The sequence below is a fragment of the Gallus gallus genome, chromosome 2 (genome assembly GCF_016699485.2).
Source record: "Gallus gallus isolate bGalGal1 chromosome 2, bGalGal1.mat.broiler.GRCg7b, whole genome shotgun sequence".
NCBI classification, from domain to species: domain Eukaryota; kingdom Metazoa; phylum Chordata; class Aves; order Galliformes; family Phasianidae; genus Gallus; species Gallus gallus.
In genome coordinates, this window is record NC_052533.1 from 111,869,628 (window position 1) to 111,891,049 (window position 21,422).

The 21,422-nt window shown below is 38.0% G+C and overlaps 1 protein-coding gene across 7 annotated transcripts in view; it reads right to left on the bottom strand.

Annotated features, from left to right (window-relative positions):
- TOX (thymocyte selection associated high mobility group box) overlaps window positions 1-21,422 on the bottom strand; it is a 220,222-nt gene that overhangs the window by 14,975 nt on the left and 183,825 nt on the right. For all 7 annotated transcript variants that reach the window (XM_015282676.4, NM_001389398.2, XM_015282675.4 and 4 more), the window contains one exon: window positions 13,112-13,192. In XM_015282676.4, coding sequence (XP_015138162.2) covers window positions 13,112-13,192 — 81 coding nt within the window. The remainder of the gene's footprint in view (window positions 1-13,111; window positions 13,193-21,422) is intronic.

Below are 21,422 nucleotides of genomic sequence, written 5' to 3' on the forward strand. Positions count from 1 at the left end.
TAAACATTTTCCTTCAGCATCATGAAAAGAGAAGTTAGCCCCACTGCTTCCTGATCTAGCCTGACATTTTGCTTTTTCAAAACTTGGAACTGGCATCACTGACCTAATAAATTACACAACAAAGAAAACCAAGCCTGTCACATTTATTCACACAACATTCATTACTATTGTTCTCAGATTTGATGGCCTAGTTGAAAACAGATTCAAGAGGGTGGGTACTGACAAAAGTCTGCAGTGATCTTTGACATATCATTTCCCTGCGCAGTGCCTCATTTTCCTACCTGCAAAACAGGGATAAGAATTTCAGTGTCCTTTATCATAGACATTGACAACTTTATTGGTTTATCAGTGGACATCTCACACTGTGAAGAAGCTCATCCAGTTGTTCTACTGCACTGAACAAATATACCAGTTGCTTTTATTGTGAAATATTACAGAATCACAGAATGGCCCGGTTGGAAGGGACCTCAAGAATCATGAAGCTACAATCGCCCCCTGCCACAGGCAGGGCCACCAACCTCCTCATTTAATACTAGACCAGGCTGCCCAGGGCCCCATCCAACCTGGCCTTGAACGCCTCCTGGGATGGGGCATTCACAACCTCTCTGGGCAGCCTGTTCCAGCACCTCACTACTTCCATAGTAAAGAACATCCCCCTGACATCCAACCTAAATCTTCCTTCCCTCAACTTAAAACCATTTCCCCTTGTCCAGCTGTTATCTACCCCTTCAAAGAGTCGAATCCCCTCCTGTTTATAAGCTCCCTTTAGGTACTGAAAGGCTGCAATTAGGTCACCCCCAGCCTTCTTTTCTCCAGGCTGAACAAGCCCAGCTCTCTCAGCCTGTCTTCATATGGGAGGTACTCCAGCTCCCAACATTCTGTGCTGGGATGCTATCTACACCTGTATCAAGTATGTTTCATAAGTCATGCATGAAGGAAAAAAAAAAAAGGAAAATTCTGAATAATATTACCTTTTAGCAAAACTTCCTCTATATATTGGGTTCATAAAGTTCTGAAAATCCAGTTTCAATTGATGTCTACATAAATGTTAGACATTTAGAGGAAATGTCTATTTCCCCAAAAATTTTCCTTCAACAGAGGAAAACTATCTTACTGCAGTTTGAAGAATACTGCATAGAATAATAGAAAATGCACAGAGTTTCAAAAATTTTATAGTCTATTCTGATTTTTTAAGGGTGGTAGTAATAAACGTTTTCCATTAATGGGTGTGCATTTTAATAATACTCTTATTTTTAATATCCACAAATTGTTATATCTGATTTGCTCTCAACTTGTTGTTTTCCATACTCTAATTTTCTTACATCTTCTCAGTGCTAACTCTGTGTGCTCAAATAAACGATGAGAAAATTTAACAATTAACTCCCATGTGCTTATGGTGGGAATCATAATTTGCAGTTAAGCATACTGGGATTAATAGTGAAAGGTGAAACATGCTGGAAAAAAATGGCAGAAACGCCCCTTTGGAGAAAAAATCACTTTGTCAAAACAAGGGCTGGAAGATGCATATATGCCCTTATTTGGTGACCTCCATGTCATGTTTGCTCAGTTTACAAGTCAGAGTAAGTTTCACGTTACTCTCAGCATTCCAGGGTCAGTGCAATGAAAAAAAGCCTGTTTGTATTCTTCCTGAAGGATGTAGCACCACCAACAATCCACCTACACACGTGTTACTGAAACTGGCTCATTACATGCAATGATAAAGATGAAAAAGATAACTTCGTTTTTCCTCTGTAAAACTGCAGTTCCATTGGCAAAACCAAAACCAAAAACCCAAACATTTTCTCCAGCAGTCTAAGGAAAATTAAATGCATACGCTAAAATAAATGCAAATCTTTGCCTCTGTGGATCTGCCTGGCTCTGCTCACATGTGAGTGTACGCATCTGTGATATGTATTATATGAATTTTCACAGTAATTGAGGTGCAGACATAAAAAAAATACAGGTAGTAAAAGATAAAACTTGAAAATCGGTACACAATCTGCCTTCTTGTATTAGTCCTAAAATATTATCCTTACGCTCATGATGATATGAAAAGTACTTTTCCCCCTCTCTACCCACTTATATTTGTAAGGTGATCTTGTGTGGGGACAGAGACTGGCAGGTTTGCCAGAATTTCAGAGCTTCTGAAAGTTAGCTAACCAGAGGTGTGGTCAGGACCCTCCCCTTCAGTGTGCTGGGCTCTTTACATATTACAGGAGGTCCGTGCTGTGGTCTGTCTTGAGAAACCTGAAGTTTTACACACTGCATCACTCCCTCGTCAAAACACTCTGCCCTTCCACAGAGTAGCTGGAGGGCTCTGTCTGCTCTGAGCAGGGGCAATTTCTCCGACAGTTCGTAAGGTCAGCTTGGTTAAACAGTTCCTCCTGGTGAAGAGGTATCACAAAACCTCATCAGCACTCTTTGTGACACACTGATATGTACTATATGTACCTACGTTTCACTTGTGACTACAAAGATGCTGCCATACACCTCTTTAACAAAGACACAGTGAACCAATTTAATTATTGGGTAATACTGAGTTCGCACATAAGTGGTGAACACATGACCCATACTGATAAAATTACAGAGGAATTGGATACTTAGTGGCACATAATAGTTGAAATCCCAAATTACGTTAAGAGGAATTGTACAGTCTCGGGCCAGAGATGAATAATACTCGCTTTACCTCTGAGAGGAGTATCTGCAAAGTGATCAGAGGGGCAGCTCCAGTTGCCTCAAGCTGTCAGTTAGCTTTCTGTGTATTTCACTACCTTCTGATCCAGAGAGAAGCACAACACTTTAGTTTCAGAGCAAGTATTTTGCTGTTACTTAGGTCTCTTTAAATCATATGTGATCTGATGCTGAATTGTCCAATGTTAGTCTAAAGCACATCAACATTATCAGTAACTGGGAATCTTGATAAATGAACCCATTATTAGCTATTTTTCAGCATAGTGCACTTTCAGCTTTTTCTAAGGCTGGGTCAGAAACCCCAGGTTTTGTAAGTACAGCTGAAGCTAATGGTATAGGTACTGTCAAAAATTTTTGGCTTTGTTATATCACTTTACCATCAAATATATCAAGAGGAATTTGTGATGCACAAGCTACACTGCTATTTCAGGCACAATTACTGCTTTTATAGGTTTGAATAGGCATTGCATCTGTCCAATACAGCATCATACAGTTGTAGACAAGGGCAGCACTTTTATTACGGGCAAAGATAGGAAGTAAGGAAGAGGGAATGTAATAAGCCAGTATGGGCTTCAAATACACAGCCATGTTCCCTAACTTTGCAGGCTGATATTCAGTCCATTTGATCTTGCCTAATCCAAGAGGAAGAGCTGGGAAATAATTTTTAAAAGCCTTCTTTGGACAATCTGCTTTAAGACAACATAGACAATTTGCTTATTTAATTATGTTGCTAGATACATTTGTTTATAGATACATGTAGTTAATAGTCGATACACATGGGACATCAAGTAATGAGGTCGAATATTTCCCACTTCTGACAATGTCTTCTACCAGACACACAATGAAAAACTCTTTCATCAAAACCATCAGAATTACTTTTTGTAGACCCACCACTAGAGGGTGACAGAATATTATATTTAGTTAATGGTAGGACGAGGTACACATACACTAATGACTATACTCCGGGACCACAAACTAACTTTTCTTGACAGTTCTTTACGCTCTTTGAGTGGCTTCTACATGTTCTTGAGTCCAGCTCACAGCTTTGCTCTAAATCTTTCAAGTTCTTGATATGCTAGGCGTAGGGTTTCTTATGGATCTGCTTCTCCATCTAACATCATTTAATACTGTTGTCTAAATTACAAAAAATAAAAAAAATCAGAAGCTGAAGGCAAGGTAGGTAGGCCAAGGCTATGGAACACTATAGAAAAAGTGACTGCTTTGAAGGCACTACACCAAAATTTCTTTTTTACACAACAATCTATTGTTTTACTGAAATCCAAAGAAAAAGATGAAAGAACATTTTGAAAGCCCATCAGAAAGGGAATCAAAGTGAAGAGAAATAAGAAAAGGAAGGAAACAAAAGAAACACTGCTGTATATCTCATAGTAATTAATTTAATTATATTAATTAAAAATACTGGCAAACAATTTATGGAGAGCCTTCGTGAGTGATCTTCAGCCTGTAAAATAATTCTACTGGCATAACACTTTGAAAGAAGTGTGAGATGACACAGATGAATTATATTAGTCACAGAAAGTCTTGAGTGTTGATTATATTACAAAAAGTGCAAAGCTCTGTCCCAAAGTTTTGACCAAAATTACACCTTTCCTTCCAATTCTAGGGCAAAACAAACTTTTCCATCCACCTTCTACTCCCTGTTGTGTGTCAGAAGTCCATGATTTTATCTACCAAATTTAAGAGTTGAATTTGGTTAAGGGGTTAAATATTGCTCATTCAGTTGTGCTGTTCTTTCCTAAAGAGAACTGTGATGGGACTCACGGTCCTTCTAATCATAGTTTGAATTAAGGAACAGGGGAGAAGTTACTTCCTTAAAGCAAAACTACACTGAGTGCCTCACCCCCAAAATTTCCAGCCCATTCCTGCAACTGAGAAACAACTTCTGACACAGGCATCATGTTCAGCCTGATGTATCAGAGAAACAGCAACAGCCTAGTGATGCTAGGCTGGAAACTCCATAGTTTCCTTTGGCACATTATTTTACTTCCACTTTGAAAAGTCTGTGGCTGTACTTTAAACCATCAGATGCATTTCTGGGTAGCAAAAGAGTAGTTGAGACTTACAGATGCTTTCTACCAACATTTATTCAGAAGTACATCTAGAAACCACGAGTGGCTACATATATGTTATTTTGCCTTATCAATATGTTAATTCAGTCATTGATAGGAAAGTTGCTAGGAAATAGGACCATATATAAGTACATATATATATATGAACATCATAAGTTTATGTACCCAAATTCAGCATTCTTACCCTACTCTAGGAAGTAATACCATAAAATATAGGAATTAAATAAATATTTTTGCAATAATTTCATTCCAGTAAGCAGTGCTCAACTGATATTGTTGAGATACAAAATCAAGAAGTCAGCATTGCTACAAATAAACAACACTGAAAAATGTTATTTTTTTCTCATTCAACTGGTTTCACAGAAACAGCTAAGAATCAAATTATCAAAGCTGGAGCAATATGGTTTCAGCAGTTTGCATACAAAACATAAAAAAACTTCTTTATTAACATCAGCAATTAAGCTCCCTTCTATATAAAAATATGCATAAGATTGCAGAGCTGGTGCACAGTCAGTAAACACTCCTGGTACTACAGAATGTCTATGGTGTCCTTTAAACATATGCTGAAAGACCTCTTCAAGGGCGAAAACATGAGCCTTATGGTCAGTATGGCTAGTACAAACTTTGTACCAATGCTAGTAGCTTTCTTTGTCAGCAACCATAACTTATTCCAACCTCAGAAGATTTGTTACGTAGTCAAAATGGTGTAACATGGTTTTATTTTAAATGAATAACAGGTGCTCTGGGCTTGGCATCCCCTCTATACAGGCAATGAACACGTACCATATAAGTGTTGCATATGTTGGAAAAGATTTGCCTTGATTCAGGTTTTAAATGAATACAAGTCATGAACCAATGTTGCTGACATACTATCCCTTTGCATGAGAGTGCCATGAGCGCATATAGTGACTGGTGTCCATTCTTAAGCCATGGAAAGAAGTTCAATAATTTTTGGACTATGTGACCAGAATGGAGGTTACCATTCAGGTAACAGCAGTGATTACGACAGCTGGTACTAGCAAGGTCCAGGCTGTATAAGTTGTGATCACCTAGGCAGGCCTGACTCAGCTTTAAATGAGTTATCTTCTGTACCATGACACTAAAGAGGTAGATAGAAGGAAATTGGCTGAATATTTATGCAGCTTCTACAAAGCTTACCTAAGCTTAACTGTGCATCTGTTGTCTTTGCTGTCTCTTTGGTGGAAGGAACATCTTGAATTGTTTATTCTCAGCTTTTTTGTGTTCACACAATCCTGTCTGTCTTTAATATTTTTGACATTTTAGGTCACCTCCAACCCTAAGCCTGTCCTTGAGAAGAATCCTTCCTTCTAACCTACATGGGCTCAGCCATTTGATTAATACCACTGTGAAGCTGTTTACGAAGGAATGACTTCTCTGTGGCACTGCTCTCTCCTTCCTGCTTAGCTCTTTCACTACTTCAGAGATCCCTTTCACTTAACTCTATTCACTCCGGCAGAGAATTCATATGCATATTTATAATACAGCTGCTTTCCTACTTAAGTCACAAGAGGCTCTTAGAAAATGATGTTTCATATTTTGTTAATTCCAGTCACCTATTGCAATAATACTGGTGACTCTAGAGAGTTCAGAAGCTTTCTGACACATTCCTGACGTTTCAGAACAAAAGAGTAAGCCATGAGTTGTCATCTATAATTAGCTGACTTGGCTCAGAAGAACATCTTCAAATCTAAATATATATTTTGTCATCATCTGCAGGGGATTGTCATGGATTCATTCAGGGTATGTAAGTAAAAATGGATGTTTTATGAATGTAACCTGGATACATGTGATAAAGGATATGCAACTTTAATTTGATACAAATGTTTTAATTCCCAAAATGGAAGCACTGGGCTAATAGTGAAACCTAGTTTTATTAACTCACTTTAAAAACAAACACAATTGCTCCCCAGATCAACACACGGTTTCTCAAAGTCTCAAGAAATTTCTGCCATTTGGGGCTGAAATGATGCAAAAGCATTTGCACGATTTACTCTCAAATACAATTCATGGCATTATCTTAAATATACTTTGTTCTACTTTTCCAGCTGTGGTAGATAGTTGTTTTTTTTCCTACACAAGAAGTTGGTTTGATTTGTGTTATTATCAGATTAGACAATTGTTTTATCAATAAATACGTTCACCTACCATATATTCTAATACATTGCATACACATGTATGTTTTTATTTATGATTCCTTGAAAATTTCTGGTTATATCATAATAACTCCAGAAACGGAGACTGCAGTATCACAGAAACATGAAGCTTCTCCCATAACAGCCTTGCGTCATAGCGTTCCCAGCTAGAGATTCTAATGTTTAATGGACAAAAGAAAAAGCTGTAGATGCATGTCATTGTTCCGCTTTTTTTCTGTTTTGTGTTAATGGAAGCATTGCCAGTTACCTTGCAGCACTTTAATAGCTACAAACAAAACAAAACAAAGCCCATTCATCAAACACAGCCATGTCTTTTCTTTATTCTTTCCATGTTGCTTTCACTGAGAACAACCTAAAGTGTTTACCAAAATTCCAGAACATCTGTATGTACTGGGGCTAGATAAAATGCAGGAATCTGTTGTCTCAGAAAGCAGAAAGCAGGCGCCTTTGCCAGCAACAGAAGGGTTGTTGCTCTTCTTGTACACAATAGCCAGCTGATTAAAGCCCTGACCAGCAGACACAACAGGTCACTCCTCTATTCTGTCAAGAGATATTCAGTACTGTATTTCCAAAAGAAATGTCCTAAGCCCTGGCAGCTGCTTATTTCAAGGAGGAGAGAGCTGGGATATTGTGCTCCCCTACATTTGAAGCTTGTCCTCTATGCAGAAAAGAATTTGAGACTAATTGGGCCACAGAAAATAAATCACAGAGGGAGCACATCCACACATTCACATTTAATTAGGAGTGGGGTGAAGCACAGTCTGGGAGACCTGACGTATTTTGCCTTTTTGTCTTTTGTGGCAAGAGCTCTCACCACATACACATATGAAACAGGAAATTAACACCATCAAGTTCACTGGTCGGGTTTGGTTTTCCTTTTTTTTTTTTCTAAACATGGTCTCCATTTTCATAGAATTACAGAATCCATAGAGTTGGAAGGCACCTCTGAAGGCCATATAGTCCAACTCTCCTGCAATGAACAGGGAACCCACAGCTAGATCAGGTTGTCCATGGCCTGATCCAGCCTCACCTTGAAAGTGTCCAGTGACAGGGCATCCACCACATCTCTGGGCAACCTGTGCCAGTGCCTAACCACCCTCACCTGAAAAGACTTCCCTATATCTAACATAAATCTAACATAAATCTATCCACTTTAAGCTTGAAACCATTTTCTCTTGTTCTATCATCCTGCTGTAGAATCTGTCTCTTTCTTTCCTCTAGCTCCCATTTGGATACTGTAAGGCTGCTGTCAGGTCACCTCACAGCCTTCTCTTCCTCAGGCTGCACAGCCCCAGCTCTTTCAGCCTGTTCTCACAGGAGAGGTGTTCCATCCCTTGGATCATTTCTGTGGCCCTTCTCTGGATACGCTCCAACAGGTCAGGTCTATGTCTCTCCTGTACTGAGGACTCCACATCTGGATGCAGATTTTGCTTTGTACAACTAGATCAATCTTCTCCATATGTACTCACTGCAGTCCTAAAAGGTCTTTTAAGAACTTTTTCGGCTGTTCAATCACAGAACCATAGAATTAAGAATCCACTCAAGTCAAAGTCAAATCAAAAGATCATAGGGTCCAAGCTTTCAAGGAAACAGGGAGACCAGATGAGATTATCTAGCAACCTGTGCAGCTGCAGCTTGAAAACCTCCCACAATGGGGAATCTACCACATCCCTGCAGAGATTGTTGCAGTGATTGATTGTTCTAAACACTACACGTGTAACACTGACATTTTGGGTGCCTGGAAAACCTCTGCTTACAAATTGTTGTGCTAAAGACATTATGGCAATGCCAGTCTTGTTAGATACTACCTTTATTTTTTTAATGAAAACTACTTGCAAAGTGATGAGCTAGGAAAGCTAAGTGTGCCATATACTTCAAGGAGAAATATTACATGTCCAAAGGATTTGTGCTGACCACAAAACTGAAAAATGTAATTGTGTTTGTTGCAATGTGATGTGAGGATACTGCTTTGACACTTTTGAAACATGCTTGAGTATTTGGAATTTGAATAATATTCTCCTTGCTGCTAAAATGTGTCTTCATGAAACTGTGCCACTGTACAGTAAAGAATTAAAAAATTCATTTAGCCAGAGAAAATTAAATAGGGAAGAGGAATCATATTTGTATTATTTAAATCGTTAAACTACTGCTACTATAGTAAACACACGTATTATGCATATTAAATGCATATTATGCCTATATTTTTAATAATTGTACATAGATGTATGCGTGTAATATAGAAACATGTTTAACATATACTTGTATATATTTGTATTAAATATATATACTTGAAAGATGCAGCAAAAACTCTAATGTCAGCCAGAAAAAAAGGCTGGTTTAGCCAGAAAAAGTGCTTGTTTTATGAAAAAGTAAAATTGCAATTCACAGCATTTTATGTAATGCTGTACAAATTACCAGATACCAGAGACTGCATTTCTGGACCTGAATAGTACTAAAAGTTGCAACGAAGGGCAAATATAAAGACGCTCGTTTACAATGCAAAGGCTTAGTCAGTACTATACGCAATATGGCAATCTGCATAGCAGAAGATATAATGCTTTATAATGTAATTTTAACTTTACATATCAATTCCTCCTCACATGAACAATCTCAACTACAGACTCATTAATTAAAGTCTTTATAAAAGAGGAGAAAAATACAGGAAATACACTGATTAATTAAGTGTGGATTAATGCTTAGCTGACATATTTACACAGTTTTATGTTTTTTTTTACTGGGTGATAGCTCTATTTTATAAAGGCATCACTAAAGTATATCAAAATGTATTAGAGATGGGCTGGCACTCCTACTTCGAAGTTGTTGGAGACACTTCCACTCTTTCCAGTTATGGCTGCATCAAAGAACACAGCCAATAACCCACTTTCACCTTAGGGCCCAGGACAGAAAACAATGTCATGGAATTTCATTACTGAATTTCATTATTCTGCTATCACTCAGAGGCTCAGAAATCTCCTGGCAAAAGGTTTACCCCATTTGTCTACAAACTCATACTCTGAATGTTCTAGCAGCTCAGATGGCTACTATGAGTGCAGTGAATTCAACTTCAGCATGGCTTATGCCTGTTCTTTTGCTTTTCAGGAAAAAATGATCTGGTAAATAAATGCAGAAAAATGCACACATATATACAAATCCTCTACTCACCAGTTCTTAAAAACTTGCAGTAATTCATGAAAGAAAAGTGGCAGAATCAGAGCTCAAAAGATAGCAAACTGGTAGAGCTACTGCTTTGGGCAATGTGAGGCACACGCTGAGCCAGAGACAGGAACAGGAGATCTGAACAAACCCTACCACTCCTGGTGGGCAGAGCCCTCTGTGAGGGAGGACGAAGAAAGTTGGATAGATGGGTAACTCCTATCATCTGGATATCAAACAGATGTACTGCGAAGCATCATTTCATATCCCGTAGCTGCCAGCCAACTGACTCTGAAGTCATTGGAACTGTGAAGACAGGCAGTGTCATATGGCTCGCATACCATGAAAAACGAAGTTTTAGACGTCCCAAGCAGGACACTAACAATGACTAAAAATTTGATTTCACAGTGTTTTAGCTGTGTTTGAGAATGTGGACAACATAAACTTCAAGCTCCAGAATATTACTGAGAAGATGAACTCACTTATATATATATATTTTTAATACTAAAATGCTGCTGGACTGAGAGGAACAGATAATCCAATAAAGAAGCAAGTTTAAGCAATATGCAGTAAATACAACACAGGGGGTCCCAGAGTGAACACCTTTGTGTAAAAACATTCAGATGTTGTACTGAGGGACATGGTTTCTTGGCAAATACTGGTGACTGGTGGACAGTTGGACTGAATGATCTTGGAGGTTTTTTCCAACCTTTGTGATTTTATGATTCTATGACTCTCTGTAAGTGTATGAAGTGTGACCCAAAGAGTGAGGCATAGCACATAAAACAAACTACGTGAGCAAATCATTAATATTCTACTAGAGCATTTTTGGAGAAGGTGTATTACTTCTGGCGAGTCTTAACTTTTGAGATTGAGGCCTTGTAATATTAATAATAGTCTCTAAGTATAGCTTTTATGGATGATAATGTAACACATAAAAAAGAGCAGATGGACTCCAAACAATCTTAATAATATATTATATCTATTTCTTCCTGCTTATATGCATATTTTAAAAACTAAAACTCTTCTGGTACTGTATAAATATTTAATAACGATAATTTAGAATATACTGATATAATATTACATCTGAGTATTTCACATCCATATTCCAAAATGGAGTTGCTTTAGTTACATGGCAGCTCTGCTGGATTCATTGAGCGTGTTCATGAGAGAAAGCAATTAGTACTCAGCTTCATTAAGTTCACATTCTGATACTTTCCACACTAGAGGAAAACATTACATTATGGGCAGAATTTAAATAATTGCTTAAAAGTTAAGAAAATGCTTCAGTGCTTTTCTGACTAACAACAAATTTAAACATATGCACAAATGGCTTCATGCTCTGAACAGATCAGCAATCTTTAAGTTTTTTCCCTAAAAACAAACTGCAGAAAATGCCATAATCCCCCCCCCCCTCCCCCAAATACTAGAAAACAAAAATCTAAGTTTTCCTGTATTTACCTTTTCAAAGTTTAAGCTATATATAGTTTGATACCAACAGACCGTGATGTACTGAATAATGGCTTGCATGTTATTTCCACAAATGCTTCCTGCATATCTTCAAAACCTTCTGGAATATTTTGAGCTTTTTCGACCTGTCTTTTGCCAATAAGTAGGATCTTTCAAATCTGCGTGCATGTGAGGACAATGAGTATTTCTAGAACCATACAGCCCTAAAACAGAAATTATAGGTCTCCTGTAAACGCCTTTAACTAATGCAATTGTATTTGTGGTGGTAGCAACAAAATTTAAGTGTTTAAGATACATCTTAAAAACATGAATGGGACACCATTTTAAGACATTTAAATTCAGCACAAACCCTTAGCAAATACTAAGATAATGTAGAAATATACACAAAAGCTCTTTGCATGGATAGTTGTATGGGCTTTTCACTGAAAATGTGCAAAGATTCAGGTAATATACAGAGAAGTAGAGTGCAGCACTAACCTCTCCAAACATTTAAAACTAACAAAAAGTTCTACTCATGTTGTGTATGCTAGTCCTTCATAATGTCATTTGCAAGTCTAAAATGAAGTTTATTTATGAAGGAACGAAGTATATCCAGATTTGTTTTCAATCTAACTGCTGTGTTTCTGAAGTTGCTCAATTGTTTTTTCACATTGCCGCACTGCATATTATAAAGTTTATTACAAGTTACAAACAGTCTTTTATAAAATAATGGGCACCAAGAATGTTTGCATAGATATATATATCTCAAGGGTGGTGAGGCCCTGGCACAGGCTGATCAGAGAAGCTGTGGGTGCCACATCCCTGGAGGACTTCAAGGCCATGTTACATGGGTCCCTGGGCAGCTGAGCTGGTGGGGGGCAGCCCTCTCCATGGCAAGGGGTTGGGGCTAGATGAACTTTAAGGTCTCTTCCAACCCAAGCCATTCTGTGATTCTGTAATATAAAAAGGTACTGCTAATGTGTGCTGGGGATATGCAGGTGTTCCACTGCAAGAGCCTTACGATGACCTATGCTGTACTCATGTAAATTTCTTGCTGGATACATAACAGAAATTCACAGCTTCATATGAAAAGTTGCTATGTGAGCTGAGCTTGACCTTTGGGGTACTGTGATTAGAAAGAAAAAAAAACAATTCTTAAAGAAAAAACAAACAGAAAAGGCATTTTGTGTATTATGTGGTTTCCCTCATAGGTAGAATGATGACTGCCTGCATGGAACATTTGTGGTTTATTTGGCATGCCAAATAAGACAATGGCACAGCCTTTTTACTGGGATTTCCTTCCTCTGACTGCAATGATACTCCCAGCCTGGAGGAGTGCTGTCACTACAATCAGAAGGGAAAGAGTATCTGTTCATGGAGAGATTACTGATTTTATTGAGCATTTGCAGAGAGAATAGATGTCCTAATTTTAAGCTGATAACAAACAAGGCTATTTTCACTAAATGCTATAGTGCTCTCAGCACAATAAAAATGTTGAAAATGCTTTGCAATATGTCACTATATACATGTATACGTTTATATATTGTGTGTTACCTTGGATACAAGGCTTGCTCTGTAGGCAGCTAACTGCTTCAGATATTCCTTCTTGGCAGCTTCAGTTTTCTTTTTGTATACCTAAAAACAAAGAGCGTCACACTGGTAAATTAATCTGGTTTTGTTTTTATATATCACAGGTGTGTCTCATGCATCTTCATAAAGTCCCTCTAAGTAAACATCCTTTTCTCCTCATGTATTCTAAGGAGTGAAATAATAAACACCAAATATTTTAATGAAAATATTGTTTCAAGTGTGAAACACCCTTTAACTACTCAGCAGTACTGAAAAAACACTATCACTTGTAGCATCTCAGGTTTAATTCTTCGAAGTTAAATGCATGGCATGCTTGCAAATGGGACATTTAAGGGCAGTGTGGGCCTCTCCACTGGCTTCTACTTGTGATACCAGTTAAAGGTCTCTGGGGAAGAAAAGAATGCTCTGGAGGACACGTGAGATAAATGAAGGAGGAAATGATGGCACCACAGAGATCAACGAAGCGGCTTTCTCTCTTCCCTGGAAAAACTGTTGCAGGCAGTCAAAGAAGCTTCATGGAACTGCTAAGGATAACAAATGCTAGTCATTATCCCAGTCTTGATCCCATATCATTCTAATTAACTTCTCAGGAGCACAGATCTATTTCTGCACATTTCTCTCGACTCACCAAATTATTTTAAACGTGGTGCGCACATAATCTCGTAATAAATTAAAAAGCCTTGAGAGTCACTTCAATTTTGCCCAAATTTCAAGATCAAAGATTATCTGCAGGGCATGGCAGGACCTCCTCGCACTGCAGTAACACGATGTTATGAAAATGTACACAGGGTTGAAAGTTCTCTAGAGGAGAACGAGTTTCTGACCTGTGCAGCCCAGCTAATGACTTGCTGTTAGCAATGACAGTGGCAAATTCAAGAACAGGACAGAATTTCTCCTGGCAAATACTATCATGTTCTGTTTGTTTGTTTGCTTGCTTTTCTGAAAGGGTAGATTTTGGACCTACCCTCGTAATTAAGCAGGATTAATTCCTAGCCTTCCAGGTTGTAGAGAAAAGCTTAAAAAACCCCACAAATTCGAAGTCTTTATATAGAAGATGTTGGTCAAAGATGTGTTTTGTTTCACCAATGTTCTGCTTGCAGGAACAACCCTCAGATATGGGCTGGCAAAACTGCCTAAAAGGATTAAAGATTTTTCTTCCCAGGGAAGCAAAAGATCATAATGGAAACGGAGAAGTCTTAGGCTTCTAAAATTGTAAACATGGGAAAAGAAATTGGTTTTAGCTGTGCAACTGTATCTGTGCCCTCTTGTAATTCCTCCAGATTAAGATAAATATATAGTGTTGGCTGATCTCCTATTGTTTTGTACAAAAAATAGTAGCAGTTTGCTTTTTAACTTGTAATCACTTGTGATTATTAGGGAAATGTGCAGTTTGCTTTGCAAATGAATAAGAAATCAGTCAACAATCTGTTCTTACTTGCTACAGTGAATTTAGCTTGACCTACAGAACAAAGACTAAGTTTTACTGCTTTTTATATTGCAATCCCTCTGCATTGCTCCGATAGCCAGTTTAAAAACCACAGTTGAACAAAGAATTTTACACAGAATAATGATCTTCAAAAGATCATGTATCTACTACTTCCACACTGGGTTTTATTTTGTATTACATAAATATAAGAAATATACGCTCCCGCTGTGCACTTACAGTCACAGCATATTGAAAGAGTCCCCCGGGACCTGACTTTTCCCTCAAATAATCATATTGTTTGAGGTTAACTCAGTAATATGAAGCTAACAACAATTCTGCAAAGCTCCAACTAAAACAACAGTACTTCATAGTACTGCCCTCTTTTCTTGAGTCCTCTGGTGAGACAGTAATAATCAAATGAACACCATGTCTTCCACTGCAGTGCTGACATTAATTATGCCAAATAAGGTCTTTATGTTAAAAATGCTCTTGCTGGATGGGATGACCCTAGCTTGCTTTCTTGGCTTGCATTGGCCAGAATGGTGCTTGCAGGTTTATTTACTCGTAGGGCAATATCTTGATGTTGCTGTTCTTTGCAAGACGGCCACTGTTTAGGCAAAATATGAGTGGGTTGATGATCTTCGCATTAGTTTTGGAAATTCTCATTGGTCCTGGCTTATTATAAAAATTAGTTTTTATAAAAATTAGTACGTTTTGCCTGCCCTGGGAGTTGTTGATTTTCATGAATAACCAGGTCTGGCTGCCAGTATTCTTCTCTGCATATAAATACAAAGAAATATGGCCCTTGCAATGGATATCAGTTCACTGAGTTTGTGCTAGACTGGACTTGTACTGGGTGCTTATGAAGGCAGAGGAAGCAGGGAGTGTCCTCAGCATTTGAACCTAATACAGGTAGAAGCAAGTCAGATGCCCTTCCCAACCTCTTTATTTTACTTTTTTTTCCACAGCTGCAAGAATTTTCAGCCCTCAAGCCTAAATGGTTTTGTGTTGTAGTAACATTAACAGAGTTCCATCCTTGTGGTGCTTTGGGGGAGGAAAAGGGCTTGTGTCATCATTCAAGTGTGCTCTAGAAAATGGCTGAAGCTCTACTGTACTTTGTACTTAAGACGGTGCCAAATTCTGAAAGATGTAATTTCTAAAAATACATTTACTATTTTTCCTGTATCAAGAATCCTATTTCTGTCCTTTTGTTTATCTATAGTGTCTAATGATAACATTTAATTTTATTTTTGACATCTCAGAAATCTCTCATATGAGGACATTTTCTTTTCCTCCCTCAAGCAAGTAACAATTGTTAAATAAGTAACTTGACAGAGCATATATGGACAGAATTAAGTAATTCTTAGCTTGCTTTAATTCAATTAACATTATAATTGAATGCTGATTGATTGTCATTCAGGCAGTAAAGGCCCATTCTGTTTCAGCTGCGTATTTTTTTTCTTACACAGTATTTTATTTTTTCAATTGTCCAAGCTGTGGAAATTGAATGTTGGCAGCAAAAACATCATTTCTGTATATGCAGGGTGGGTCACTTTTATTTATTCTTATTCTCCTCAGCTTGTTAGAGCAATCCCAAACCACCACAATTACATTAATTTGTCCACAAATGGAAGCTGCTGGCATTCTTTTCCTACTGTGCTTCACGAATGCAAATTCACACAACATAATACATGGGTTCTTAATTTACTACCTAATTAGATTTCCCAAGTACACCCACTAAGGTGGCTTCAAGTTCCCTTACACTGTTAAGCAAAGCATGTAGGAATACAGAAAAAGGCATTTTCCATAAGAAATACGAAACACCATGTTGTGTGTATAAGCACAGAAGATAGCATTTGAACAATGCCACCAGAGCAAATAAATGCACTGGATCTCCAGTGGTAAAATAACAGCCTGGTACCAGTTCCCAGTCCTCTGCACTGGCATCCTTTAGGTCCAGTTCCCTAGGCTGATCATACACGTGCTGTACCTACACTGAGAGCTGAACTCCATTAATAGCAATAAACATCTTTAATCTGGCTGCCCCAAAGTTTCCCTTGGAGATAGATGGGTCGTGGGTTATATGGTTAGCCACAGTGACAGATTTACCAAATCAAAACCACAGTAGAATATCTGCACTTCTATTTTATGATGCCAACTTCTGGTTATGTTTTCCTTTATGTGTTTTAGCTGCTGCATAATTCTTGTCTTTCTAGATCACAAATTCCTTCAGGCAAGCTTTGTGTCTCCTGCACTATGCTGTGTGTTGGATGATATGAAACTCACTGCTGATAAATATAATGGAAATACACCTGTACTGCCATGAGCCAAATTTTTATTCTGGTTAGCCATCTTTTCCCAATGAACTTCCTCACAACTTGCTTCTGGAGGACTATCAACATAGCACAACAAACACTACAGCAGGAGCACTATGTTGTCCAGTGTGGCTTTGCACCCTTCTTCCTTCAGGGGAACAGCACGTGAATATCTGCAAACATGCCCTTGGCTTTTAATATCAGGTTCGAATGCAAGAAGGAACAACTTACTAGAGACCTCTTTGATAGTAGAGAGTCAGAAACAGTGAATGGAACTGACTGATGCTCTTAGAAGATGACTTTCAGAGTTTGTGCCTCCTAGCTGACAAAGCAAATTACATAGAACCATACTATTTCCTTGACTTTGCCTAAATAGCTGGAAAGGATGAAAAAGAAGGGGAAGTTTTCAGTTTATCTTGTGGGTGTCTCCTTAGAGCTGCGGCTTCCAAGCAAATTATATTTGTCTTTTTAAAAAGATGTAAAGATGCCCACATTTGTTTTGATGGAAGTTCCATAAACCTAAAAAATAGTATATGCAAAAAATAAAATAAAATAAAATAAAATAAAATAAAATAAAATAAAATAAATCAAAAAGCAACATGACTGATTTTGACTTCTTGGTCTCTGCAGTGTTATTACCCATGGGAGTGTCATTTTCACAGGCTACAGTTACAGGAATGGTATCTGAGAAAATATGGTAGGCTGCAATCCAGAATTAAATTCCACGTTCAGATTGCCATTCCTGGCCCTACATACCTAGGCTCACAGAGAAAACTTGTATTTTTTCCAAGTGGGAGACATATCTCTAGTTTTAATCTTTTGATTTTGAAGCAAAGGCACTTAAAACTGCACACATTCTTCTAAAATATGGAGAGAGATATTCCCACAGCAGTCAGAAAAAAAGTCCTTGGAATTGCTTAATGGATACTGAAATATGTTACCATTTGATTTTTAATCTAGGTACACACAGTAACAAAAAGAGGCCCAGGGCTAGCTCTATGGCTCAGCAGTCTCTTAGACTGCAGATCATGAAAATGACACTGATGACATATTAGAGGCTTAGAGGAAATAATTCAGTCTTTCTGGCATGCAGGGTAAAGATCACAGGCCAAAGTCAACTTTAGCACAAACACTGAAACTCTGTGGAGCTCACTGGATCTTGCAGCCATTTATGTCAGGACTAAACGTGACCTTTCAGTCTTGATGCTTGCAACTTACAGGAGAGTGTTTATTTCATCAGAAGCACATGGGATAAAAGTCGGAAGCAAAACAAATGACATTAAGCACACAATTTATTTGGCGATTATTTGCACCTGCTGCTATTCTTTTTTATAAATGGGTCTGAGCCCAAATGGAGCACAGTAATTGGGCCTAAGTCCAGTTGTGTACGAAGATAATTCAAAGCCATGTTCCCATTGAGCTCAAATATATGGATAAAGGGTAGGTAAGAAGAATGAGTAGAAAATTAAGGCTATTATTTACAAACATTGTAGCAGCAATACTTGGAATCCAGGATCCTTTGGGCTCAGCTCTTTCCAAATACAACAAGAAGGTGAAGTACAGCTACAGCCAGTGTTCACAACTCCAAGGCCATGTATTGTGTCTGTTGTACATAGCAAAGGAGGGATAGAAATCCACCCCCATGGCAGTGGGGGCTTAATGGCTTAATGTTCCCCACTGCTTCAGTGCTCCTGGGAGGCTGGAGATGACCAACCCTCTAGGAGAACTGAGCAGGACTATAGGCTGAATTACTCTAAACAAGGTAAGATGCACCAGCTGTTCTTGTGAACTTCTTTTGTGTTTGTGTGTGGAGGTTTCACATTCCAAATGCACCGTGCAGTTTCAGTATAGAAGTTTCAATACACAAATTTGTTGAAAAAAAACCCATGGAGCTCCTACAGGCCTAAGCTGCAACAAAATTAAGAGCAACTTCGCCAGCGCAAGTAGCTGGGAGGGAAGGCATAAGGCTGTTTTTTGTTATGCCTATTACTGATTCCTTTTTGCTTGTAATTCACTTTGGGAGTATGCACATACAGATGTACCTTTGCTTCCTATTCTCATTTACAAAACTAAAACAAAGGTAAATTTAAATGTTGTGTGGTTGCTTATCTGCTGAATTGAAGATACATTCTCATCCTTTCACAAGCGTCTCAGTTATTCCTTGGAGATTACTTCATTAGCACAGATGTAATAATAATTAAAAAAAAAAGGTCATTATTATGAGTGGAACAAGAAGTAGATAAACAAACATCTGCATGAGTATATGAGCATTAATAAAAAAACCTGTACATTTATGTTCCCAAAATGCTATTGACTACTTGAACTTACTTCTGCACATCCTCTGGATCCATCTCCACATCTGCAATGCAGCCTCTGGAACTGCCCAAAGCCCTGACACTGGGCAATCCAAGTGCAAGGCCTTGCAATGGGCCCACCATGGCTCTTCCACCCATGGGTTGAGCTCATTTGTCTTATGAAGTGACATCACATAACACAGCACAGTGCCCTGTGGGAGGTTAGGTCTCCTTACAGGCCAGGATGAGCCACGCCTCTTGAAACATCAATCTGAGATCAATTTTGAGAAGGTTTGGTGTTATGCCAGAAGTTACACTATATCTAAGCGTCATCGTGTCAGACAAAAAGTGTTGGCAACTTCTAAAGCTCCTCCTCCTAGTCTACCTGATTCATCTCAGCACTGGATAATCTGTTGATAAAACTTCACTGTTCTTTTTTCCCCAAAAAAAGAAACTTATAAAACATGCTGAGCTATTTTTTTCATGATCAAATCAGTCTGGGTTATTTTCAGTGACCAAAATAGAAACCCTTGAAAGCTTGTGCGTTATAATGAAAATGCTAACAGCATCAGAATCGTTGACACTTAATGCACGATGACTTCAATTTACTTAAGCATTGGTAACATACAATCCAAGTTCCATCAGATTTTAAAGAATAAACTGCAGCTTTTATCTAGTGGGTCTTTGAGCACCAATGAGGAGTAAATGATTTGATTTTGTAAGCTCAGAGGATTTGTCAGCTGCCTCATAAGTATAATTCTGGCCCTTCATATTCCTGCTGCTTCTAATTTAGCAGGACAGGCTCATAATTGAAGCAAATTAACTATTTACACTTGCCACTTCTACCAGGGGAAGAGGACACATCAGCAGGAAGGAATGAGTAGGAAATTAAATTCTTCCCATTTGTGTCAGATCTGCCCTTATATAAACACATTAACAGTAATTTCATGAGGCATCAAACATAGGAATAAATACTGAAGGGTAAAATAATGAGGAGTTGCAATTGAGCTAACTGTTGCAGCTAATATTACTGTGTATGAATTATGCAGCCTGAAAGAAGGCATATGTTACCAGCACTCATACAGTCCCTTTCCCTTCTTTATCTGGTCTTTAATTTTGGGGTCTCTTAAGTGAATCCATCTTCCTGCTGCAAGGCCAGTGAAACATTTAAGTAAACCCACAGAAACACACACACACACACACACACACATACACATACATATATACTAAACTGTTCATACAAGGCCAACTCCATTCCTGCTAGAATTCCAGTTAAATTGCTGAAGTTACACTAGAGATTGATTTTGTTGAATGTTGAATAGACATTGAATCCCATTTTTAGTATAATAGCACATTTATTAAGGTTTTTGGCTGAAGTTTTAAAGTTACACTAATGTAAACAAGAACATTTTGTTTGTAATTTGCCACTTCTATTACTGCTTTACGAGGGCTCCAATTAGAAACTTAAGGTTCATTTAGTACACATACATCTGGTACTGATTTAAAATGACTCTCCTTTTTCATCTAATGTCAGAAAATGACCTAAGTAGCCTTTTTACCTAGTTTGAACCAGCATTCTGTCTGAAAGCCACAGGCTCGACCATTTAGCATGCTGAACCCTCCTCCCTGGGGGCTATTTTTCTCCCCTTTGCAGTAAAAATGTGTGCAAAGGGCAACGATGTACATAAATAAGCTATAAAAAGGGGATGCACAGAAGAATAGTACTGGCTAAGGAGAAAACAATGTCCATGATAGTAAGACAGGAACTAGAAAAGTCACTGAAAATATCTCTATGCTATAGCTACAGCACTTAGAATTTATCCCAGCACTTTACTGTTACAGCTGTATTCCATTCACAGGTTTATTAATTAGAACACTTTTATAAAACGTTTACAGTGAAAGATGAAGGAAAACACACAGCCATTGCTTCTGCTTATATGTAATTATTGTACCCAAATTAAAATTTGAGAAGAAACTATGACAAAGTACATTACTTCTACAGTCCCTTCACTTCCTAGATGTCTCTTTGTATAAAGGTTTGGACAAACAAACCACAGATTCATACCACTGTTTGAAAATGGTCCTCCAAAATTAATGGAAGCAGTTACAGCATGCGACACAAAAATGCAAATATCTTCATAGGGTAAAAAGAGAGCACAAGTATACTGACACCTGCTTTAATCTAATAAATTGCAATAGTTGCATGGCAAGACAATCAGTGTGTGATACATTTTAAGTAT